Here is a 26,577-nt window from a genome sequence, read left to right as displayed (position 1 = left end):
AAATATTTGTTTGTAAGCTATAAACCTGAAGAAAAAGAATACTGTATTCTCAACAAAGCTTCGAAATAATATCTAGAATTTTTGCTCAGTGGATATAAACCATTTCCCTATTAAGGGAAAAATGTAGATTACTTGAAGGCTTCTCTGGCTTATATTTAATCACTATAAGATTCCAGGTTCCTATAGCTCTAGGACAACATCTCATTTTTAAGAAAACCAGAAGTGAACTTTATTGAAGTCAAGCTTCTTCTTTTTGGTCAGGGGCCCCAGGAACACTTTATGAGATTTTTCCCCCTCATTCAAGGTCTAGCAACAAATCTAAGTTACCAAGTCTCTTGTTAGATAAGATGTTTCTTGTTTGTTTTTGTCTTTTTTTTTTTGCTGCTCCCTCTGGTTCTGAGACCCTAAAGCTTTGAAGACATGGCCCTTTAAATGCTGTCCATGGTGATTTTAGTAGCAAATATGAACATTACCTTTGCTGGGCTAGTCAGTGTGAGTTGGTCGAAAAGAGTATCTGATGATAGATTTCTGTGTAACAGCCAAAAAACTGTTTTGTGACTTCATAAATATGTACATACTCATGTATGCATTCCAGTATATATCTATGTATATATTCATGATTCAGTATATCGTTGCCATTTTGGAACACTGCTTGGAACTCACAAATGTGTGTAGAGCAGTGAATGTAGAGTACAACAACCTCATACCTAGCTGGAGCTGGATATAATAAAGCACATAATACCAGCACTGCGGCTTTCTCTGCTGAGATTATTACCAACACCTTACTTTCATCTGCTGTGCTCTGAGTGATCTCAGTATTACTTCGTGATCTACTCTTCTCTGCTTTTCTTGTCCCTCTTCCTTCCCAAGCACATTTGCACTGTTGAGCAAGAACACAAGTGCTGCATGGAGCTGGATTAATCAAGGTGTACATTTTATTGAACAGTTGTATGATCAGGGGACACCTGGTGAATAATGCAATCCGTGCCTGTGCCTATCTTAGGAGAAGGACAACATAGATGTCTCTATGTGGAATATCATATGTCTTCCAAAGACAAAAATGTTCAAATCATGCCAAGGAATGCTGCAGAAATTGCTGTGAAGCAATAGATACAGCTTTCTAAATACAGAAATCCCAAACTCATGTAGTTTGGTTCCCTTACCTCACCATAAGGGAGTTTATGCAGTAGGTAGGTCAAATGTATGGTTAAACTACAAGCGAAAACACAGACTCATGCAGCCCATTGATTGTACGACTTAAAAGTGATTTTAGGGAGGGCTATCTAATGAAGCCTTTTGTTGAATACAAGGTATTCAACTGCTGTCTTGTTGACTGGAAGATATCAACAAGCTGAAAGCACAGCCCGAGGCCAGACAGAGCAGCAGATGTGCTCTCGGCACTTCGACTGGACAGAACTTCAAATTTCTGTATACTTTTGCAACTAAGTCAGTACCTCAGAACTGGATTCATTGGTCCTGCAGGAGTTGAGAGTTAGTGTGAGGTATGATTTAGTGCAAACTCCTAATCATCCTGCGCATCCTGATAAGAGCTAAGAAACCAGCTTATCCATTTAGAAGAACCTGAGGCCTCTGACTGAATAAGTTTTGCTGAATTTGGATAGTGATGATCTGTCACTGTTCTTTTCCACTTCCAGCAAGAAAGTACTGGCTCCTGTAGCACTTGGGTTACAAAGCCAGACTGGTGACGTTGAGGTTTGTACTTCCGATTAACAAAAGGAAACCTGAGATATTAATTAGATGCTCCTGAAATGACTAATCTTTTAATCCAAGCAGCTCAATGATAAGAAGGCATACACTGACATGAAATGTTTCAGTACGTTAAGTGAAGGCTGAGGAATGCAGCACTGGATATCAGTGTCTGTGACTGCTGTGTCATTTACTTCCAGGCTGTTTTCTTATCAGGGAGCTGGAGTGGGCAGCATTAAAACACCTTTACTCTTCTCTGGAGAGTCCCTTTTCAGAGAGATCTACTAGAGACACCACGAGAAAAATTGCGGCTTGGGTGGTGTAGCTTAGATTTTACTTAGCTGGAAAAGTTATGCATTTCATTTAGACCTCTGTTACAGTCTTTGCAGCTCTGCCGCATTGCTGGGCCTTGCTAATTATCATACAGGAACCAGAAAGTGAAACCAGCCTGGGAGGCTGACAGCAGCCGAGCTTTGCAGGCCAAGCTCAGGCAGAAAGCAGCAGTCAGGAGTTTTTATTGTTGCTCAGCTATGTTCATTTTAGTCACAGCATATTTGAGCCTCATGATTATAAGCAAGCAGTCTTGAAGATGCTGCTGCCGATCTTTTGTGGAGTAGAGATCAGCAAAGGCATTAAGTGCATCTCATGATGCAGTTAAGTAAAACTTGCTTTCAGTACACAGAGTGTTTGACAAACACAGTATAAAAAGTAGTATCAGCAGTAAAGTAATTTCAGTGGGTATTTGGATGCAAGATAGATAATTTGTTTGACAGGCTTTTGGTTTCTGTTTTTCCTTTGGAGCTTTAATTTGCTTCATAAGCACTTCTAAAAGGTTTTGAAAATTGGTGTAGATTATTTATAAAACCAGATTTACACAATCTAACAACTGAAGATCATGCAAAGCAAACTAGTTTATTCCTTAAATAATTTGAATATTAATGGAAGCATAACACTCTTTTAAATGAGCAAGTAAAGATGCATCATCAACAGAGAAATCGCTTGATTGGATGGCTGTACAATGAAGGCCTGCATTTTCAGCCTGTTCAGCTTTCCAATGCTAGCTGAGACATGCATCAAAACTAGGCTTTCTCAAAACACTTTTTCTACTTCCTGTTTCTCCTTGGAGCAGAGCAGAGAGCACTGTGGAAGCAACAGAGAAATCTCTTCCCATCTCATTTGAGTACTTCTCTTTTCTAGGCCTGCTTGTGTTCCTCATGCAAACAAAAGGGAAAAAACCGAACTCTCCCTCCCTCTCTTGCACCTCGCCCCAAACTCGGTGGTTCAATTGGAGCTTGGCTTCCTCAGTTGTAGTGATATACAAAAGACATTATTTGCAGCTAGAAATGTAAGTCTGATCTTGAAAGACTGTGATTTAAGAAGTCAAGAGCTCTGTGAACAGTAGTGAAAAAATTGGTGTGGAGAGATCATGGAGAGCAGGCTGCTCTTCCTTTGTCTTTTGTTATTCTTCTATCTTAAAATTATGCTTCTTTTTATGGCAGAATAAGGAAAGGAAAACAATTACCAAATTAGTAGCTTTTCTTACAAAAACTTCTGTGAGTGTGTTATCTTTCTATCAGTGTTGGTCTCCTCTGCCCAAAACATCAATGTGTGGACTGAGGAGATAAAATCTGTCAGAAACTTCTCCCCTCCAGAATGAGTCTCTGTGGATCTGTGTGGGGTAACTTGCTGATCACCAGCAAACCGAAAATGAAGCTTGTATCTTTCTCAGTGTACCACTGTCCAAAGGAAAAGCCCTAATTTTCGTTTATGGGTTTACGGGCCTTATAGACTGATGGCTCCAATGATAAGCTAACATGTTTTACCTGAAAAGAGTTTTAAATATTGCCTCTACATTTTAACACAGAATTTCATGAACTATAAAGGGGATCTTTTTGTCAGAAGAAGATAGAGCCTCTTGCCAAATAATTGTTGCACAGTTTCATTTGCAATATTTCCTAACTTACTAAATATGGGAAGTAACTTACTGCTATAAGGCAGTAAGCGGATGTGCAAATGTTTTGTGCTTATCTTTGGAGGGAGAGCGCATTACCTCAGTTATCAGCCAGCCTGAGATTGATGCGGGAAACAGAAGTATTCTTGCTATGTTAGAACTTATATTGCTAATCCTTTATCGATTTTTTAAAAAAATGGAAAAATCACCAGGCCATTTTCTTGAAACAAAAAATATTAATGAAACCAGTAGTTTTATTTCAGAGTGTTTAATTTCCCAATACTGTCTTTTCTCTTACTTGTCTTTAAATTATCATGCATTTCCTTGGCACTCTGCCATAATTTCTCTTGCACAAGACCTTACTGTTTACCTTGCTGTTGCTTTGAAAGCATATATTTCCATTATTTCCGCACCTCTGTTAGTTGACTTCAATTGTACCCATTAGTAAGAAGTGATAAAGAAGTGTTTGAAATTACATACACGACTTTTTATAATACTCATTTTAATCCTCTTAATGAAATTGAAGTGCTTAATTGAGTCTGCCTCGCTTTTGCTCAGATTTACCTTCTGTAGTTCTCAATCTGTCTACTCAAGTATCACGATTTTCATAGAGATTTCTGAACACTGGTAATTTGGAGAAGTACAAATGGATATGTGACCTAAAAAAATCAGCCAGACAATCTTAACTTGAGTAGGACCTAACAGTAGGTCTCATTATTTCCTTAACGAATCCAGTGTTATGTTTGTTGTTTTTTTCCTCTTCCACCATTATGTTTATCTGCAAGAAGTGTCGTCTTTGTCTCAGAACAGTAACATTCTTCATTAAGAGAAAGGATAAAGTCTATACGAATGTAGAAGAGATAAGGATAAGGCTGATAGTTTGGTAATTTTGGATTTAAATAATAATTATTGCAGAGAATTAACTGACTTGAAACATTTTTACTAAGGTGTATGCATAACACATGGCAAGTGTCCTTTCTTCCACACTATTTAATTCCATCCCATGTGTTTTCTACCTCTGTCCCCCGCTTGTTCCCATTTCTTACCTATACTGTGAAACTGCTCTTTTTAAAGCACTGACTCATACTGTGTCAAGTCAGGGAAGTTGTGTGGCAAGATCATATCTTTAGCACTTCTTTTAAAGGAGCAAATAACCAAGGCATGTGGACCTTCACAAGACTGTGAACTGAAAATGTTACTAGGACAATACTTTAAAAACATATTTCAAAAACACATGTTCCAGGATGTAGCTTCATGTGATTTCCACTATTACAGAAGACTTTATATGCTACAGAAAGCTCTCAGGAAAGTTTGTCTCAGCTTATAGTTTACTTTTTAAAATGTTTCTTTCCATGTTTTTTGATTACTTTTCTTTAAATAAACTTTGAATTTACTGTCTGTGCTAATTTTTGCTTTTGTAATGTGAGGATAAGCAAAGACAACCAGTGTATCTTTAGATAGCCTTTTTTCTTCTTTTTTGAGTATCAGCATTATACACTTGGCATGATTTATGTTGGCTTACTGCATGTGTGTAAACGTATATAAAAGGAACAGCTTTCAGGCAGGGAAACTGAGGGAAGAGAGCTGTGACACAGTGATGGGCAAGGTAAGACTGTGGGATCAGTCTGGTTTCCTAACTGTTTCAAATGCAGATTATGAATTAAGATCATAGAAATCTTTTGGGCAGTTTCTTGACAAGCCACTGAGGAAGAAGTAATGCCTGCCACATGCTTGTCTTTGGAGACATCTGTCTAAATCGTTTGGACAGCCCCAGAGAGAAAAATATGTCAGAGCAGGGTGAATGGTAAGAGATGGGCTATCAGAAGATGACCAACAGCATTACTGCAAGCAGACCAGCCTTCTAGGTAAATTTTTTGATTTATGCCTGTAAATACCTTGCCAAGAGGCTTTTTTATGTTTCTGTACCATAATGACTGCAGTCAGCTGTGAGAATACATTTTTATCTGCAAAGTAATCAGAGTTTGAATGTTAGAAAGACATCTGGCATAAAGTTATCTGGTACCTTATAAAAAAAAAAATAAGCACAAACACTCTTGGATATGAGCACCGTCATCTGACAGATTGCGAAAACACTAGGAGGGCTCGCAGTCTACAGCTAATAGTATATGACAATGAGTGTGGCATCCTAGGTGGGAAGCAGCCTGCGTGGAAGAACATGGTGCCAGAAATTAACAGCACAGCACAGAATATACCTACTTGGGAAAAGCTGATAAATGGATGGAGAGCTCTCAGAAAGTAAGCCACTCTACTCCTTAAAGGTACCAAAACACAGGTTCGGTAGCCTATCTGGCACTGGTCCTGGCTTGCTCCAGACACAGCCGCACTGTTTAAAAACAAACAAACAAAAAATCCCCATTCTGTTTGGTATATTTAAAACATCAGTACAGACATATCTTCATATCTTTAAGTATGCTATAGAGCACACAGGAAACCATGTCCAACAGGTAATAGAATATCCAGTGAACTGTGATAAAGTATGTGACTGCTCTTTTGAAACGCGAATGGAAGTAGTTTGGGAAAGCTGTAGGCTTCTATTTTATTTTCCAGTTTGTTGGGGGTTTTTGCTACTATTATTTTGACTCATGTTCTGTCAGTCTTTCTGTAAACGTGGCTCAACTCTGACTTTCCATGTGTTGCAAGTAAGGCACGTTTCTATTTTTATATATTATTTTTGTACATATATTTTTATATAGTATTCATATAATCTTGCGTATAATCTGGGCAAATTAACTAACAGATACAGATTAACTGATTGGAATCAATCCATTTTTCTAAAGGCGGAGTGGATTTGGTGAAGGTAATGGCGGATCATCATGTGCAGAAGGAGCTCTTTTTGTACCTCCAGCTAGGGTTCTTCTGCTCCTGAGTGTCAGTGATTTTGCAGAGCATGGTTCCTTGCCTGGCAGTCAGTTCACTGTTGTTTCAAGGCATAGTTGTTCAGGTACATTTGCTGAAACAAAGTCATGTTTGTCATGACCTGCACGTCCATGAGAATGTAGAGGTTACAACTAGGAGAAATGAAACTGGAAAAACGGAGAATCAATCTAAGAGAAGGAAATCTGTCATCACTGAAGGGATTTTCAAATGAGAGTTCAACAAGGAGTGGGCCAAGGGTAACATATTCAAATAATTTTTCTGCCCCTGCTATTTTTTCCCTCTCAAACTGGATGATGGAAGGATAACAAGAAAAGTCACTGTGGCTTAAAATGTTTATTTGATGCTACTTGTATAAGATGAAGTGAACTCATTCCTTGCACAAGGTTTGAATGCTATGAAGGTAAATTCTGAACACTTATCAGAATCTAGCACTCCGTCAAAGGAGGAGGAGGAGATTTTCAGGGAAAGCTGACACAATGCTTCTGGACACACTGCCACTGTTTAAGGAAGCCAAGTCTAAAGGGCATGTTAAGCATAGTGATTTAAGAATGCTCACTTCAGAATACCTGTGCCTACTGTTATCCCAGATTGATTTTAGTTGTAAGCAAGAAACAAGTGCCTGGCACTCCTGCGAACTTATCATACATACACTGCTCATTTGAGGCCAGACTGTGAATGGTGCCTCAGGGATACCCAAATCTGATCTCTGTCCTGAACAGGTACAATATAGATGTTGCAGGCAACATATGAAATGAAGATGTCGAATCATCGTTGCCTGAGGGTTGATAGCAGTATAGCAGTATAGCAGTATGCCTGCACAAAGAGCTGTATTGTTTACTCTTGAGCTTAAAATAATTTGACCCAATATGACATATTAAGTAAAAATGTTTTCTTTCTTCAAGAAATTGTTCTTGGCAATTGCAAATAAGCCTGAAAAGGTATGTGTGCAACAGATTCCCTAGCAAATACTCAACACAAATTTAAAAGCGGTATAATGTATATTCTATACCATGAACAATATTTTCAGAGAGATCCTGTCAAATTAATTTTATAGGATGAGATGTATTATGGAGGTGGCTCCCTTGACTTAAACAGAGTTGCTCTTGGGATGTGTCCCGTAGTGTTTGCGAAGGTGTATGCCTTCAGATTGTGAGATCTGCTTAATTCTGATGTGTAGCCATGGTGAATGTGAATGTAACTAAGTTGAATCATATGAGCTAGCTTCCATGTAGAGAATGTTATCCAGAGCAAAGTGCGCTCGTCGTTTAAATCCAAGTGATGCATGGAGTATCTAGAGAATTTTGATTTTATTGAACACTGTCCTCTGTAACTAGTACTTTGGGGGCCTCTGAACCAAAAAGAAAACAAAAGTGCGTTCTCAAATATACAGTTATTTGAGAAAACTAATTTATACAACATTCTGTGAACCTGACGTTGTTTTGTGCTAACGTGTTATGTACCTGTGGAGAATTAAAATAAATGTGCTGTAGTCAAAATTCTTTGCAATGAAAGCGAAAGTGACACCACGCAGAAATAGAAAATTGAACTTGGAAGTAGTGTAGACTGAGGAGTATTAATGCCTCATCATTATTTAGCTAAACTTTTAGGAAAAAAAGCACAGACTGAAGCCTAGAAGTATGAAGCCACATGGAGAACAAAAAGACTGTGGTTTCAGGGCTCATTTGTAGCTTATGGTCACCGTCCTGTTTTATGCCATTTAACACAAGCATCAGGAAGAACAGCTTTTTGTACGGCATAGGCCCTGTAGGTACCTAGTGTGCATGTTGAGCATGGCTATTATTTTATATGTCAGAAATAGGGTACCCCAGTCTTCTTGGAGGAAACTGTGACAATCCAACTGGAGATGGTAAAGCTGTTGTAAAGCAGGGAGCTATGGAGAAGTTTATCCGGTCTATCTTGATAACTTTTACGCTCACATCATTGCTCGTCCTTCTCGTTTCTTAGATGGGTTTGAAAACCTCATGCTCTCTTTTTGCATGTTGCCCACTCCAGTATAATTGCCTTCCTCAGTAACTTTATTCCTTGTAAGCTCCTGCATAATCTGGTACAGCCCAGGCTTTCCATTTGGTTTGGTTTGACAGTGGGCGAAATGCACTGGGAAAGGAAATCTGCTTAACCTTTACAAAACAGTAAGTGTAAAATCTCCATATCGCATCTTTCTAGTATCAGTTTCAGCACAAGTCTGAACCTCTCTGGAACTGAAATTTCCATACTTGTAGCCAGCTCTTTGGCTTGCTTACCAGTGCACTGTTCTTAGCTAACAAAACCAAGGAATCACTCTTTGGAGGAAAAGTAAAGCAAGACATCCTATATCCTGGACATAAGCCAGCTCTACACTGATTCTTCTGTAGGAAGTTCCCTTTCAAACCACCTTCTTCTTTTCCTGTTACTGGACCAGCTGCTTTTATGGACCTTAACTTCTCCCTGGCGAGTCTACAACAACCATTCTCTGACCTTCTTGTGGGCAGGAGGAGATAAGCTGCCCTGCCTTATTATCCAGCAGAACTCTTTTCTGTCAGCTCTCAGGTCCTTTAATGCGCATGATTTTATATCGAGAGTCACTTAAGTTTTTTCTGACTAATGTACATACTAGCAGAGTACATTGATGCCCTTTGGCTGATTCTATGTTTTTGCTTAGATGTGACATCCAGCTTTGCTTACATTTTTGATAATTACCTGCTTTTAAAGGCTTATTTTGAGGGGATAAAACTCGAGAGACTTTGCTTTTTGTCACACACTTCCTTCCTTCTTCCTAGGCCAGGTATGCAGCTGTGTTGAGAATCTTGTGGGTAAAATGCACATAGGTAGTCTCAGTAAAATATCAGCTTCTGAACTACAGCCTTTGAAAAGCTTGTCTTTTAGTACCACAGTATCCTTTATTTCTTCTTTAGATGTCCAACTAGAAAAATCTCAAGTAGACTTAGGCGATTTGTATTTAAATACATTGCAAGCAAATGAAATATTAAAACACGTGAGACTAGCCTAAAAACAAAGGCACTATGTAATTTTTTGAAGGATGTTTATTCTTTCTGACATACAGGACAATGGTTAAACTCATCGCCAAACAATGGTCACTGAAATAGATGTACTGACTGAGGGATCTACTCTGGGAATGAGAGGTTTTTCTTCCCGCTTTGCTAAGACTTGATGCATCATTTGAATCTGTGAATTCCCCATGAGTTTCATTTGTAACCTTGGTCAGCAATTTTAGGAATTGATGATTTATACTTCCTCAGCTGTTAAATAATGTACTCTAATGGCATGATGGCTAGAGTGAGTGATGCTTTAATTAAATAACATTTGTGATAAATGCAATATTTAAGTGATATGAAAGCTTTGTAATTGTCACACAGCCAGAAAAGGTCCACTGTGCTGGAATTTTTCTGAGGGAGACAGCTCCAGAATTCAAGCAGAGGTTGTGTAAAACTGCTGGGGAAGGTCAGGTAGAAATGGCACCGTGTTCTTGTTGAGAGCCTTTCAGTGAAATTCTCCACAGGATGCAGTGCATTATGTTTATCATCAGCTGGGACATTTCAGAATTATGGTTTTGTCCAAAATAACAGGGACTAAAATGTCAGTGATGCAGACAATGTATAGCTATAGTCCAAATTCAACTTAAAACAACTCCAGCATGATGAAGTTATTGTGTATCAAAACTAGGGTTTCTGGAGAGTTAGGCCATGTCAGTTTCATTCTGAACCCATTTACAATAATTATTATACCAGGTGGTATAGGCACACATTGTTTAACCGAAGCTAAGATTTTGGCCTGTGTTACAGGACTTCACTCAAAGTTGGACATGTAGAAGCTGGATTTAATCTTAGGAGGAATTTAGTTTACTTGCGTTCTCTGTAAATTATTGTGTAAATGTAGGTATGTGATGCTTAGGAAGACCTGAAAAATAAAAACAAATACATTCCAATGAAAGAAGCTATTCCAACACTTATTCCCTTTGTAGACTACTCTACAATGTGTATTTTTTATCCAGTTGTTGACTCTTAGCTCAGTGCATGCAGTGGCATAAATGTCTTTGGTCTATATTGGATCTACTCCGGGAAAGGGACCACAGTCCTCTGGCACTATCATGATAAGAGAATTGCGTGGAGGATACATAATTAAGAACTGAAGATAGAACTAGAAAACAGAATTAGATGGCCTATATGCATTTGTTGGATATAACTGTTAGTTGCATTCTTGCAAAAAGTAAAAAAATAAAAATAAAAATCAGAAATGTATCTTTTTATGAAGGTCTTAACACTTACAGTGGCAATTTGTTGACTGATTGTTTGCGTTTTCTTCTGTCCCAACAGAAATCTTGATAGTCCATAAATGAGAGGAGGCTCAATAAAATTTATGCAACAGAAAAGTGAATATGAAGAAAAAGAATGATGGTTTCCTGAGTCCAGTCCTTTGAAAAGTTAAGTCTTGATAGTTCCTCTGTAGAAATGGCTGAAAACAATCTATTTCATTTGAATTAAGGAAGCTGAGTATTACTGCAGCAATTTAAGAAAAACCCTCTGAACTTCCTGGAAACTGAAAGATTTTTTTGAAGAAGTAATGGTCTCTGACATCACTGTGCACAGCAAGTTTGCGAGTGGTTAGTTTGGGGCAACAGAGGAAGCCAACTCCTTCACAGATAAGCAGGCAGTGTAATGTATGTGCCTGGTTATTCTCCTTTTTGGTTCAAGTTTTGCTGCAAAATTATTTTACAGAGAGATAACACATATTTTGCTTTCCAGAGAGAGACACATGCTGCTTCATAAGGATACGCCTGATTTCCAGAAATAACCATGTTTTTGTGGCTTAAACTCATGGCATTTGGCGTTGCCTTTCTGTGCCAGGATGCTTTTGCCCAAGGTAGGTAGCAGTTGATATTTCCTCCTCTAATTTTGATCCCAGGATGTCTCTGTAGAATTAAAACAGATTCAAAGCTTTCTTAAGTGGGGATATAACGTCTTTATTCAGCAACTAGAATACAATTGAATGCAGTTGTGTTAGAACCTGGATCAGGAAAATTAACGTATGATCGACAAAGCTAAAATGTCTTCCATGCAGTTATGTGTGAGTTTTTTAAGACTTTTTTGTAAAAAGATTCATAGTTGCATTTAAAAACACATACATTCAGATCTCTTATATGAACATATATTATCTTTGTTTGGTTTAGTCTCAAAAAGCATTACTTTGTCTTATGTGCTTAGAAGCTTTAAGAAACAATCTTCCCATCAATTTAAGCGCTCCCCGATCTGAGAATCTACTTAAAGTTCCTCAGTTTGATTTTTACAGCAGTGTGGTTAAGAAAAAAAGTCACAACATTGTAAGTTAGTTTCTACAGTTGAAAAATTACATTTATAATTAAGTAGTTTATAAAACTGCTTCTTAAAGAAATTTCAGAATTCTCTGTAGATGTTAGCCCAGTGTAGGTGAATTTGCCACAGATACTGTAATTAGTAAGTAAAGCAATTAATTTTTAGTTAATACTTACTATAAAGATAATAATTTTACAGATCTACGTTTAAGAAATTATTTTCTTGAAAGTAACATGCAGCATTTTATGTATAAGTACTTTCCATCAGTTTTGGTATTTTATGTAATTTGTGATTACAGCAGACACAAAGTTGGTTTGTTTGTTTTTATTAACAAATGTTCACCCTAAAAATGGCTAATGGCATGTTTTCTGCAATAGCAGATTATACACAGCGCTGAAATATCTTCTTACATAAATTGAATGTGTATGTTTCTATCATACTATCACTTTAGTAACTCTCTGTTGCTGATGTGAGCAAGAAAATGTTATGCTTTTAGTTGATAACTCACTAAGAAGAACATTTAAAGTCTGAGCATTAGCTTTCCTGTCCTTCAAAATCTCTGAAAAGAGTCAGCACTGAATAAATGTTGTTAGTAGCTGCTGCATATTATAAGAAAACAAGTGAATGCTGTAAAGCAAAGGAACAAAATCTTTCTTTTCCTCTTTTTTTTTTTTTTTTTTTTTTTTGAATCCGCTGTCCTACTTTCCATTTTATAAGTGTTTTCTAAGACTTCCCACTGGTCCCTTTTTCCAGGAAGGGCAGGTAACTGCCTGCTCTCTCTGTCACCTCCGCAGTCAGTGGATGTGTTACCTAACAGAGAGGGCTGGAAGACTCAAAGAGGGCTAACGGTATTTTATTTCGAATAGTTATTTTCTCTCTCTGCACACAGCAGTCTAGCTTGAGCCAGTTCCTCTCTGTGCATTTTTACTAAATAGAGAACCTCAAAGAAAAGATATGTTTCAACTCCTCTCTAGAGCACTTAAATCAATTAACAGTCTGCTGCAGTGTCAAGTACTCAACCTCACACACCTTGCTTTCACTGTGTAGTTTGGCACAGGCTTATGTGAGAGCATGGAGCTCCTCTTTTTCTGTCTGGTATTACACTTCTCATGATCCATCCGCATATTTTCCTCTTTTTGTTGAATTTCGGTATTTGGGACTTCTTTATATAACCATGGGCAGAATTGGAAGGGTAGGAGCAGGAGGCTCAGAGAGGCTGGTTCTCCTGTCAGGGTGGAAGAACCACTGTACATCATCTTCACTGTGCAGATTAGTCTGCCTGGTGGCTAGGGGATACTGTACAGCCTACTAGGGAGGAATTTCCTATTGGAGGAGCAGCATTAGGAAGAGGTCACGTAGGCTTTGGTTTTATGGTTAGAACAATTTTCAGGCACTTACTAGTGTTGGTTGTACTTGGGGAATTATTTTCATATTTTTTTTTTTCTTCAAGAGACTTGTAAACATTTGCACTGCTGAAATATCCCATTAAATTCCTCAGTACTTTGTGCAACATTTCTTAGTCTCTCATCTCCCCCCACTTATAGTGGTAGGGTAAGATTAAATAGTGAGAAAATCTGTAGTTGCCAGGTGCATACTTCTTAAAAATGTTAGTGTAAAATCGATAACAGAATGTGTTCTAATGTTTATGCTTTCTAATCAAAGAAGTCATACTAACATACCTGATGCAATGCAACAATGATGTTGTCTTTGCAACAACAAAAACAGAGCAAAACACACAAAATAACAGCAAAAAATCCTTTGCTCTCTCTACATAGATAAAAAAGAAAAAAAAATGTTAAGCTTGCAAGCATTTTTTTCCATTAGCTCATTAATGTGGGCTTCTCCCCCACCCTCCACAAATATATTAGCAATTTAGCAGCTTTTGAAAAGCTTCACTCGCTGCTGAGCCACTTCCTTTATTTCAGGAAGCTAAGTAATTGCCTGATAGCTTTCAGTGTGACTTTTTTTATTTTCCATGCAAAAAGTACTGACTTTGAGTAGGCGCACAGAAATCTGAGGCTGTGGAGTCTCCATGCAAAAGAACTGTGGATGTTTCCACACACAATTTTCATGTTTTCCTTTCTCAGTCATCAGCTCCTGTATCACTCAGTCAATGGGTTGCTGTCTATCCCTTTGGAAAGAGGCTAGCAGACCTAATTTTTAAGTGGCAGAACTTAGTAATATTGGCTTGTTTTCTATGTATGGTAAAGGGTAAGGGGAGATTCTCAGGCAGGAGGATAGGCATTAGGGTGGAAGAAAATGAAGTCTGGTGTCTCCAGCACGTTCACTTATCACACCTTGCAGTCTTCACATGCTCAATTCAAAATCAAGAGTTGGTGTATGCATAGGGTGATATGCAGGGCTGTCTGCAGGCCTGCTCTCTTCCTAGGCTGTCCCAGATACTGACCAGTTCGAAACTGGAAGCCACTCAGTTTTCTTAACAGTGGTGTACCTAAGCAGGGCACATGTTAATCTGAGCACTGCACCACAACTGCATGGCTATGTGATTTCTGGACAAGAATTAGCTTGGACCAAATGTGTAATTTTATTCATTTGGTCTTACACAAACAGAATAAGATGATGGCTGGGATGTTGGTGTGAGATTTTGATTGATAATTGCAGATAAGGTGAGACGCTGATTAAAAGCTAATGGGGTTTTCTTACATAGTATGGAAGAGACATTTGCTAATCATTCTGTATTAACTTACATCACTGTATTAACATACTGAGAATGTTTAACCAATATAAACTTAAAGCCACAAAACTGCCATGCAGAGGCCAAAGATCCAGCTCTCAGTGGCAGGGTGTATTGGAACCGTTTCCTTTAGTTTTAGTTTTTCTTTAGCGAACAAGTTTGGGTTCTGAAGAGCAAACTAACAGTGAATGTGCTAGAAAGGTCACCCATATAATGGAGCAGAAGAAATAAGGGGAGGAAACGGCATGAAGTGACTTTTGAAAATGTTCCTTGCATTAGGAATCACGCTCTATTGGTCTGACTCCATGAGAGTGTGTGCACACAAGGAGGCAGCCTGCATGTTGAAGCTGTGACTGCATTGCATGTAGTGCATGAAAGTCATCCTGTTCTCTTTTCCTGTGCAGTACCATGCCGGGACCAAGAAAAGGAGAACAGCAGGCCACAAAAATATTCTGTCCTCTATTTATGCTCTTGATTTAGTTTTAAGAGTTAATATTCATAGGCATATATCTGCCCCCCCAGGTAGGCAGAGTGAATTAACTCACACTGAACTCTGCTGTGTTGGCTTGATGTCTCATCGTGCTCATTTAACTTCCTTGTTTAGCACTAGTTCAGGTGTCTGTGTTACCCTGCATTTCACAGTACACCTCCTCAGTCCTGCTCCTGTCACTCCCCTTTGTCACCATGCCTGTTCCTCCTATGCTGCTGGCCACAGCATGCAGGGCAGCTGCTGAGGGGACACCCAATCTGGCAATGGAAAGAGGCACTTCGGGAAGGCATCGTATGCTGGGCAGGGCATGCTAGCATGTGTTCAGCTCCTTGGGACTGGGAGTGAATGCCTTACAAACCCCAGCAAGAAGAGCTGTGGGTTACTGGAACTGAATGGGTTAGCTGGGGTCAGACAGAATGCCTGTGTGCTGCTCCAGGCAGAAGTGCCCTTGGGCTGGCTTCTGGGATCAGGACTGCCCACCCTGTCTGGGGAGTCGCTGGCTGTCCCTGAGCTCTGCTGCCTTCTGCAGCGTGTGCAGATGTCTGCTGTTGGCATTTATTCATCTTTAATTGCATGTGAATAGAAATCAGTTATTTCTTTTAAGCAGACTTACAAAGTACAGAACATCAAGAATATTTTGGGGGCAATTGTCTTTAAAGCTAAGACTGGGCCATGAATTTCTTCTGTGCAAACACAGAAGTAAAAAGTCTTAAAGTGGCAAAACTGACTTCCTGCTGTAAATACCAAGACTGAAGTTACCTAAACAATTTTGAAAGCTGTCTCCTGTCCACCCCCATTTTTACTTTACTTTTCTCAGACATTTGTACTGTGTGTCCTGATATATTTCCAGGCTATGCATACACTTGTAAACAGATCACGTTCACTGGGGTTTCTGAAACTGTTAAAATATTTTGTCTATTTCCAGGTTTCCTTCTCTTTCAAGTAAAGCAGTTTGGGGCCCTCAGTGCCAGGATTTTAGAAACTAGCTGTGAGCACTTCAGTGCCAGCTTACATTATCCATAGTGTTGTATGGCTAACAGAATCCACTTTTTTCTGCCCTTTCATGCCACTGCTTTGCAGTAAGTACTTCCACAATAAGTTGTTCCACTTACTCCCTCTGTGACAGTACCTCTTCAGCTAGCCCGCTAGTATAGTTTTCTATTCTCTAGTTTCAAAGACTTTTTTACAATCTGTGTGGTCTCCATTCGTGTTACCACTGCCCTGGCACAGAACTCTAGAGGTATCTCTTGTTGTGCGTGAATGATTTGTTTTTGTTGTTGCAAAAATGTGGACACTGCGGAGCGATATTTTTAATTGTCTTTTGAAATAGTCTTTTTTCCCTGATAAAAAAGGAGGAATGATCAAGCTAGCTGCCCAACAGAAAAATGAAGCTATACAAAGGCATTGTCTGTACAACTCATAAGCAAATAGCATTTTTTTGTATGAAGCATATCCATCTTATACAACCTGATATACTTCGTACTCAGGGAAATGTAGTGCGATGGGGAGTCTCAACTGAGATGAAAAGCAAGTATATGGCTACTAAGGCCTTTCCACAGAATCATGTGCATTGCCTGTGAAGGGAATTTTTAACGTGTTATTAGCTCCTGAACTGTTTCTGTGTGCTTGTGAGTTAAGGCATGTGTAGGTGGAGGGAAGGGTAAGACAAATGGCAGAGCGTTGTCAAGTTTCTGGAATAAGATGTAAGAGACAGAAATCAGCTGCAGTCTAGGCTGTTTGAGAAACTCATGGTATTGTCTTCATTTCTCCAGATCTCAGTTTCAACATCTGTTAAGCTGAAGCAGTAGTGGTATCTTGTTGCAACATACAATGTACACATTTCTGCACTAGTCTCAGTTCAGCATTGTACGGATGTTGTCAAGGGGGAGCTGATGCCTTTGTGCCAAGCCGTACTATGCTTAATGTCAGCAAATCTGAAATTCTCAAAAACATGATCATGTCAACTGTAGTTTCCATTTTAAACAATTCTAGATGAAATAACGGAAGTCACTGAGCACTTGTGAGACACAGGAACAGGGCCACCAGCTTTGTACTTCCACTGTCTGCAGATGAGATGAGACGAATGTGCCAAATGGGCCACAGCTGCAAAAGGCTTCACATTGCAAAGCATCCTCCACATTCTAGCAATGTAGGTGTTTTAGGAGTTTTAGTGGTAGCATTTATAAATATATGTCAGCAGTTCCAGAGAAGTGCAGGCCAAGCTGAATCCATTTAAAATCGTATGTTCACATAACAGAAGGAAAGATGAGCAATACTGCTACTGCAGCAAATAAGCAAATCATGAGATACATCTCAGAAGTCTTAAAAGATGTGCAGAATCACATGCGTGTGCACCTCAGAGAAATCTTTTGTTTTTAAGGAGTTTTGGGTAGAGTATCTGAAGGATTTCTTTCTTAGTATTTTCACTCTTTCTTGGAAGAATTTAAATGATAATGAAACACATTTTTTTTTAAATGCATGACAGTTTTTTTACATACACTGTACTTGATGGCAGTGATAGAATATTGTCTCTTCTAAGCAATATACATACTCCTCCATCCCCAGTTATGACCCCCATGTACATGAATATGCACACCTGCACAATGTATCTGAGTAGTAAAGTGGAGAGATAAAGTTTACAATACTTGAGGCTGCCCGATATGCAGACAAAGCAACTTAGCATAGTTTGGAGTTTCATTAATGCTTCTGTGCTCAACTGTGCTGGCTTAACAGAACTGAAAGACGTTTCTACATCCTCCACACCTGCAGTCTAGTGTTCTAGCCTGGAGTATGAACTGTGATTGGGGGAACAATGTGAAACAGCTGTAGTATTTACCTAGTACTTGATCTAATGGTTGGCAGCCCTGCCTGAGGCAGGGGGGCTGGAACTCGATGATCCTTGAGGTCCCTTCCAACCCAAGCCATCTATGATTCTATGATTAGTGCAACTTAGTAGCATTTCTGGATTTGCTGTCCTGGTTTGCTAATTAAAGGACTTAGAAATAAGCATTTCTTGAGAGCTACGCTATGCACTGACTCTTGCTCTTAGAAAATGTTAGGAATAATAACGGCTTAACCCAGTGTCCACTTGGGTTGGTGTATACTAACAGAACAGAACGATAAAGTATGGAATGGAATAAATAGCAGTGGAATAATGCTGAACACAGGGGATGTGGTTCAAGTAAATGAATGTGAGATCTATAAGTAGTTATTTAGCCTTCATACTGAGGGATCGAAGTTTTGTAATACTTAGAGAATACTTACAAAACTTAAATAAAATCCAGGGAAATTTGGCCTCCTGAATTTGCCACTTGATACTTTTCTGAAGGTTTACCTGTTTGCTCATGAAGATTTTGAAGTGATAAAATAGATAAGTTTTAGTATGTTTTTAAGATAGTGTACTGTTTATGGAAACTCACCTGTGGAAGCCTCTAAATGAATGCGGGGTGTACTAAGTTCACTGAAAATCACAGTCATGCTCAGGATAAAATGTTCACACAAAACTTCCAAGATTTGAAGGTTGGATTATTAAAAAACACAGTAAATGAGTCGCATTTGTCTTTCCTACTGTGATTAATGGTGGACTTAAGGCCCGCTAAATTAAGACGCTGGGTTTTTTTTGCACCATTCTGAATAAACAGAGAAGTGTTTGGAGCAGTGGCTGGGTTTAGTTTGTGTTTTAGTGTCGGGAAGAGAGCCATCTACAACGTGGAAATGATTCTGCTCCAGCGATGTCAACAAGTCTGTTGTCATTGCAGGAGTGTGCCTTAAATGGCAAGGGAAAGATTTCTTGCAAACCACAGCTTCTGAAAAACACTCTCCACTGAGCAATGAAGGCAGCCTAGAGGCACTGCGCATGCCAGAGCCGCCATTTGCAGCTGCTCTCTCTGCAGTTGATGCTCTTGGTTTCTTTTCGCAAGAGAACTGCTTCTCACCCAAGTTTTGCCTCAGTGGTGATGTCAGTGGAAAGTCTGCGAAGGCAAGACTCTGAAACTTTCAAAAGTCTTACAAGGTTTATTTTATCTTTGTGGTTTTCACTGTGGTTTGCTGATTTTTCTTTGGTTTTATATTAAAATAAAAAAATAGATTCCACTTTTTTTTTTTTTTACCTCAGATTGCTAAATTCTAAGTGCTGTTTTCCTGTTTGCTTTTCTGATAATGCTACTTGAGGAGACATCCCTGCTTCCAATTGTCATTGCAAAATACTTGAGATCAGTTTTTTCATAGGAGAAAATTATCAGATTTTCAGAAGTTCTTCACGTATTGATCACTGATGTGAAAAATCTGTGTGTGCAGCTGCAAGTTAACCTTCCCTGAAATTTTTGCGGCAGTTTTGAATACTCAACACTTGGAAAGTCAGGAGGGAGCTGCTCCTCTGTGTGTGTGTGATGGTACGACCCATGTTCTCAGCAGTGCAGTGAGTTCAGATATGATCAAATATACCTGGGGGGCGAGGTGCTGTACTACCATAGGATAAAAGGTGGTCTTGTCTACAAAGAGTTTATGGTCTGACTGTGGACAGCTGGGACATCTATTTAAAAAACAAAAAAAAAAGTTATAGAGGGATGGGGGAAAAGCAACAGTGGCACGTGTATTCCATCAAACAACTTGCATAACCCCCTGTGATATTTCTTTTTCTGAAAAAGGGATGCGCAGCATCTTATTCAATGCAGCACGGAACTCAATACATTATTCCGAGGATTCAAACTAAAGTCTCCTGCACAGATGTTGTAATTCTCATACTTAGTTCTTACAAATTGTTACTGACAACAACAGATGCAGCATATTCCTGGAAGATAACTCTTGATAAAATTGCCAAAGGTAAAAGCTTATGCTGTTCCAAAACTCTTCTCTTGCTAGATAGAAATAATAGAATCAGTTCACGTATGAAGGCACTACATTTATTTGTAATGATTATTTTTTCCAGCTGTTTAATCCTTTCGTTAGTAAATTGTATTCACTCACTGGTGAGTGAAATACAGTAAATAAACAACAGAATGTGTGGATGGTGTGTTACAAACACACACTCGCGCTTTTATTTGAGAGAGTAAAAGCTCGCTCCTCCGCTATTCAATTCCTACAGCAGATACTCTGTCTGCATAAGATGAGCTAAGATGAATAGCATCTGCATATGAAAATGAGAGACTGCATTTCATGTTCTGCTCAGTTCCAAAAATTTTTACCTTTTGAACACTCTGATATGTAAAGCTGAATACAAACAGTAACAATAAAAATAAATGAATTCTGACCTATCATTGTCCTGAAATATTTACTTAGACTGGAAAAAAAAATCACACTGATATTTTTTGAAGAAAAAATACCTAGAAAGGACAGAATACATAATTACCTTCAGGGGTGCACAGGATGACATCCTATTTCTTGGGTATCATATGGTGAACTTTGTAGGCAGGAGCTTGGAGAGTTGCCTGTAATGAATTCAAGTTTGACATGGATCCACAGTACGGTATAGAAAATGACCGAAATATTTGTTGAAGTGTATAGAGTTTTTTTTTAATGTGAGTGTTTGTGGAATTGGTTGTTGCTCATTTGCTGAGTTGGAGTTCTTTGGGAACCTTCAGGTTTGAGATGGCTGCAAGTGTGAGTAATAAGATTTTGTTGTGAAATGCTGAGGGTTTGGAATGGCTGTGTTTGCTCTAAAAATAGCTGGTCATAGGATATGGCTGCAAGTAGACTCCCAGGTGAAACTGATGTAATAGCTGTTTAGTGATATTGTCTTGCTGTAAAATCTGAGCTCTATTTGTTATGTCATCTTATCCCTATAGCAGTGAGCAACACAGGTAGCAGGAAATGGGTACATAACCTGTTTCTCTTAAAAAAAAAAAAAAATCAGTTAAAATCTTTAAAATAGTTTTTGCAAAGCTCTGTACTGACTGATAGAGTCATAAATCTTTTGATCTGTGGTTGATACCAGATCTTCACAGTATAATTGGATGCAGTCATCTTTTTAGTGAAATATTTTGTAGTTATAAGCAATGTTCAGAAAGCAGTTCTGATTAGATATGAAGCCAAATGATGCAAGTGGTTTAAGAGAAGAGATTGGGTGCTGGGACTGAGATGGCAGTGGGGAACAGGACAGCTGGAAGGAGTAGGTGAAAGACACGAGAAACTGATAGATAGCCAGGCCTAGACAAGAACAGGCGAAAGATGAGAATGCAAATGGTCTGCTTAGGGATCGGTGGGAAAAGGTGAGTGTGTGATAGGAATCAGAAGCCTGAGGAGCTGATTCTAACTAGATGAGAAAAGAAGATAGCTCTGTTTTGATAGAAAACATGATCTGAGCAAAGACAGTTCAGAAAGGGTATTTGTGGCTTGAAATAAGAATTGTTCATCTCTATGTTGTACTCTGCGAAAGTTCGAGTTTCAAAACTCTTCTGCTGTCAGACATTTCTTCAAGCCCTGCTGATAAAAGTCTTCTAGCACTGTCTTGCACAGAAGCTGAAAATGTACCAGTGCTGTCAGTATTCCCTTAGCCCCAAGAGGCAGACCTGAGCAAGGAGACACACATCTCAACCCTGCTGATAGAACTTGGGGAGAGCAGCCTTCTGCCCTTTCATGGCATTTCAGTCATTTTTCTGGTGGCTTGGATTGGGTTTTCTTTTTTCTTGAGGGTGAAAGATATTTTTAATAACTGCAAAATCACATGCATGAAAGTCACAAAGCTAAGCATGCACTTTTCAGGGAGCAGCCTTGTCTGTATCATGTATGGCAGCTTTTACTGTCACTTACTGTTTGCACATGATACAATTCTCTTTGTGTAGAGAATGAAAATATATTTGGTATATTTTTTTGTGTACTTCAATGAATTGTTCAGGCCATGTTTACTGACTCACCATTCAAAACCTTTTCTGCAGCAGAAATGTTAGTTTCCTTTTCAGATTTTCAGTAGTATTTTTCATCCATATTTCAGCGCTATACACAGATTTTCTTATTCATTATGACAAAGTGATCCAAAGAGAAAGCTTAACGTGAGACCGAACAAGTTCTATATTCTTAAAAACATCCCTTACTTCATTTAATGTGCTCTTTTGAAGAATTCCCCTTTTCTGTAAATCAGGTTCATATAGTGAAGATAAGAACTTGTTAAATGCAGAGCAATAATTACTAGTTGCCATTTGAAAAATGCAGCCAAAGATGGTTTTGTAGCATCACACAAGCATTCTGAGATGAGCTGGAATGTAATCCTGTCACCTAAACCAGCATTTTGCTATTTGGCTGTGAGATTTCTTTTGGTGGTGCCCTGCCACTCTAACTCTATGGTTCATGCGCAGTCAGCAGAAGGTATCTGCACCGCATGCCTTGGGGTATTTCTGCATGTGCTAGAGCAATCTGTGATCTTGGTGAATGTCCTTAGGTTTTAGGAAAGGAAAAGAACTAAGGCTTTGCACTGATAATGCAAATGTTTGTTTCCCAACTCTTTAATAATACCATTGCTTCCCAAACAATGTCTTCTGAAATCACTTGTGTCTGTAGGATTGTATTATAAAAACAGTAACTGTGCATGTAATTATATCACATATATCCACAACTTTGCTGGGAGTAATGCTGTGTTAGCTGTAAAACAAGCGAATTGAACTTTTTCATAGCTACTCTCTGGACACGTGTAACATAACTAAAGAACTAGTACCGAAATTGTGTTCTGATTGTGATGTTTTGTTTCGCTAAGACATCCAGTTCTTTGCAGTAGTGGAGTGCCAAACCTGCCCCATTCCTGCACCTCTTGACCCAGCACAACCCGTTGATAGCTGTCTTTCCTATTTACTCCTGAGGATTATGAATAATTTCTATTATATTTATGACTGATGAAACTGACATAGCTTTTTAGTGCTCTTGTTATTTTGTTATAGTTTTCTATTATTGTTCATCAAAATGAACATTGCATTTGTTGTTGTTATTTATTTGAAAAAGGACTTCGAGTGTTGTTTCCTGAGGTATTCCTACTGCCTGCAAAAAGGAGCAGCATTTTAAAGTAGGTTTTCATTTAGTGGAGCATAGAACTGACATGAAAGTGGCAGGGAGATCCTGCTGAAAAACATGCCAGTTTATAATCAAATCAACCTCCAGTACATTTTCAGTTGCAACCTTTGTTTTTATGTCTTTATTCAGCATTGAAACTTGCTAAGTTGAATGATGGTACAAAATTCAAGTGCCAAATATTGTATAGCAGTATCTTTTCTCAAGTGTAAGAGGTGTTAGAGGATAAAAAAGTTTTTTTTTTTTTTTTTTTTTTTTTTTTTTTTTACTATTTTGAGTATTTTAAAATTAAGGTGCCTAGCAAATTTGGTGTTACTGCTGTAATGCCAAAATAAGAATCAAGTACTAAAAATAATTTGATATTTTTGGTCACATTAGAATCTTGCAGCACAACACTTTCGCCAAGTTTCTTTGTGTCATTGTTGAAGCTAACAGAAGCTTTCTTGATGGATAGTGTGGGCGTTCTGAGGATCTCCTAGGCTCCTAATTCCCTTATGAGTTTTGGAACTTATAACCTCTGGAATAGCTTACACTGAATGCGCTGACATATCATAGGTTGTACTGATAATTGCAGTCTTGATGTCAAAATGAACTATAGGCATTTTTTGTTGCTTCTGTTTTCCCCACCCCTACCTACCCCCCCAAGGAAATAAGTGCAGTTCTTTCTTACACAGGGGTGGGATGCTTAAGGGCACGATCACTATTTTACATGTTAGTCTGAAGAGAATGAAAAAATGAAAACCTTAGTCTGAAGAGAATGAAGTTGTGACCAACTTCCAGCATTCTAGGATAAAGAGAGCTTTTTTTATCATTATTTTTTTCCTCACTCCTCTCCATGAAGCACTTGCAGTCTGTTGCTCCCCAATGACCTCAGCCAAAACTAGTCCAGAGCTTAGCTTTTCTGGTGAGTTACCCACTGCTGTCCAATTTGCTGCATGGTCATCTGCCTCCCATCCCTGACTCCATAAGATGTTGACTGGGAGCCCACAGTGGGAGAACCTGAAAAGACTGTAATTCTGAACGGGGTTATAATTATACAAATAATGTCCTTTGTTTTCTCAGTGATCATATCAGATTCATTTTGAGGGACAAGTACTAACACTCTTGAACTGGTTCATCAAGATAGGTAGCATCTTTATCTCTCTGTGAGTATGGAAAATTACCTGACCTTTGATGGATATTTTGATGAAAGCAGGCACACAGACCTATGCTGAGTTTCCAGGAAGTGTAGGCAGAATACTATTATTCTTCCACTTACAATAACTAGAGGCAATTGTTAAAGAGGAGGGGGAGGAATTCTTGCCCAAAGAAGTCACTGAGAATGTTTTTCTTCTCTGTGGAGTAAGCATGTTGTGCAGAACCAATGCAGAGGGAAATACTATCTAGTTACAAAAATTATTTTTCCAGTTAGAAAAGTGCATCAATAATCATTGAGATCCACTACTGTCATGATTATTCAAAAGTTTATATTTAAGAGACAATTTCAGTCAGATTCTTTTTGAGTGAGGGTAATATGTGTCAGCAGCAGGCTAAACACACAAGATTTGATCCCTTGTATGTATCTGTACAGTAACCATTCAGTATTCACAAACTGTTAATGGGATGATTGTTCTTTATAGTGTGTGGTTTTATTTAAGTAGAAAAACTGTAACTCATCCTACAGCGCTGAAGGGTTTAGAATAGGTTTCTGCATTCACGCATGTTCCTTAATCTTATTTCCTGTGTGTGAGTGGTTTTGAGTGAAACATGTCAGTGATTGTCATTATAATCTCAATGGTGAGAAAAAGAAATGAATTCAGTTTCGTCGAGACAATCGTGGAACATTTTTCATTACAATATTAGCTTGCAAAATGCTTGTGTCATTGAAGGTTATTGTATGTATTTACAGAAATCAGACTATATTGATTGTACTAAGTTCTTTTAAATATTAGTTATTTAAGGAAATGCAAAAGCAAGAGCCTTGGGATACCTGTTCATCCTCACAAATTGTCACGCTGTGGAGTTGATATAAAATATTTCTGCTTCAGAAATGGACTTGTATGAACCTTTATAAAAACCTTGCTTTTACACAGAGCTCCAAACACATTAGTAAAGAAAAGTCATATTCCCAGGCTAAATGAAAACAGATCCAGAGAGCTGACATCAAACAAGTCACCTAGGAAGATGGTGGAGGAAAATACTCTGGAACTTTTTCCAAGTAAGAAAAAGCAAAAAGAGGAGGGGAAACAAAAACATATGAACAGCAATTTTAAAAAATTGGAACTTTTAAGTTGCTTGTAACTGTTTTATTTTTATAAAGAAAGTAGCAAACAAGCAAAAAAATACTGAACAATGGAGAAGTGTCTAACACTGATTTATGTGCAAAATAGTCAATTCATTTAATGAATCTTAGCAGCCAGTCAGCCAAGTGGTACAAGGTCTGTATATCAGCTCAGCCAGCTGCAGAAATCCTGGGTTAACCTTCTGCATAAAGTACTTGTCACTCTAGAAGAGGATGGGCACAAGAACTGGTCCTGAAAATTAGCAAAGGCTAGTGGGGAATGACGCCATGGAAAATCCTTCTTTCTGAGAGAAGATTGCTGTTAGCTTCAGAGGAAAATTTCTGCCTGCTTTCAGGCAGAGGCGTCAAATTGGAGTACAAATGAAAGGGCTGCTTGGATGGTTGGGTAAGATCAAAGAGTGACACCTTGCAAGTGTTCTGCAGGCATAAGCAAGTTAGAGAGAAATGCAAAGTTAAGAGCAGGGAAACAATAATGCAAATAACACTGGCCATTTCTCAGCATTGGTCCATTTAGTAACTACACTTAATTTCATAGTCTGGATTTTTTATGGTACTGCTGGAGGCAAATGCAAATGAGAATTAGCATGATCAGGACTATAGTGATAGGTCTTAGCACAGTGAATTTCTGTTAAAGGTGATTTCTACTCTCCTTGCAAAAGAAATTCAAATCCAAAACCAAAATGGATCAGCCATGCCAGTGAAGTACAGTCCTGATCTGTGCCTTAGGTCAGAGTGATACATCTCTTTGAGCCCTGTCTGCATGTCAGTCTGAGTGCACATAATAGCGTTTTCACTGGGAGGTGGAAGCTGTTACGGTGTGCACGTGGTTGCAGTGGTGGTGCAGCATGGAGACAGATGAGAAGTCTCACTACAGGAAACGTGATCGTTAGGGAAATGATCTGTCACAGAATTCATTGTAATGCCATGTTTCAGAACAAAAAGGGCTTCAAAGCGTTTAGCTCAAAAACAAACTCAAAACCAAACCGCTATGACTTCTTCCCATACTGAGATAGGAGATTTCACTCATAATGAAGAATACTGGGAATGACTGACAGCACCTGATGCTGAGTATTTGAAGAATGGGATGCTGGTTTCTTGTTCGTAGGTTCCATCTAGAAGCTTCATGGTGCAGTTACTGGAGAAGAAGCCAGTTTGACTGCAAATAGATCCTAGCTTGGTTTCTATGCTCATTGTCTTTATGATACAGGGCTTTTTCTATACCTGCTGTTGTTATAA

General features: G+C 38.6%; 1 protein-coding gene across 9 annotated transcripts in view; it reads left to right on the top strand.

Annotated features, from left to right (window-relative positions):
* Positions 1–26,577, top strand: part of PTPRC (protein tyrosine phosphatase, receptor type C) — an 83,236-nt gene that overhangs the window by 9,045 nt on the left and 47,614 nt on the right. For 4 of the 9 annotated variants that reach the window (XM_021405149.1, XM_021405145.1, XM_021405146.1 and 1 more), the window contains exons 1-2: positions 11,060–11,231; positions 11,317–11,434. In XM_021405149.1, coding sequence (XP_021260824.1) covers positions 11,368–11,434 — 67 coding nt within the window. In that variant the 5' untranslated portion in view covers positions 11,060–11,231; positions 11,317–11,367. Of the gene's footprint in view, positions 1–10,887; positions 10,995–11,057; positions 11,232–11,316; positions 11,435–26,577 lie in introns of those variants that run through there. The other 5 variants (XM_021405143.1, XM_021405144.1, XM_021405142.1 and 2 more) reach the window with 4 other exon arrangements.

This window comes from Numida meleagris, chromosome 7 (genome assembly GCF_002078875.1).
Source record: "Numida meleagris isolate 19003 breed g44 Domestic line chromosome 7, NumMel1.0, whole genome shotgun sequence".
Taxonomy (NCBI): Eukaryota; Metazoa; Chordata; class Aves; order Galliformes; family Numididae; genus Numida; species Numida meleagris.
This window is presented reverse-complemented; position numbering and strand designations above follow the sequence as displayed.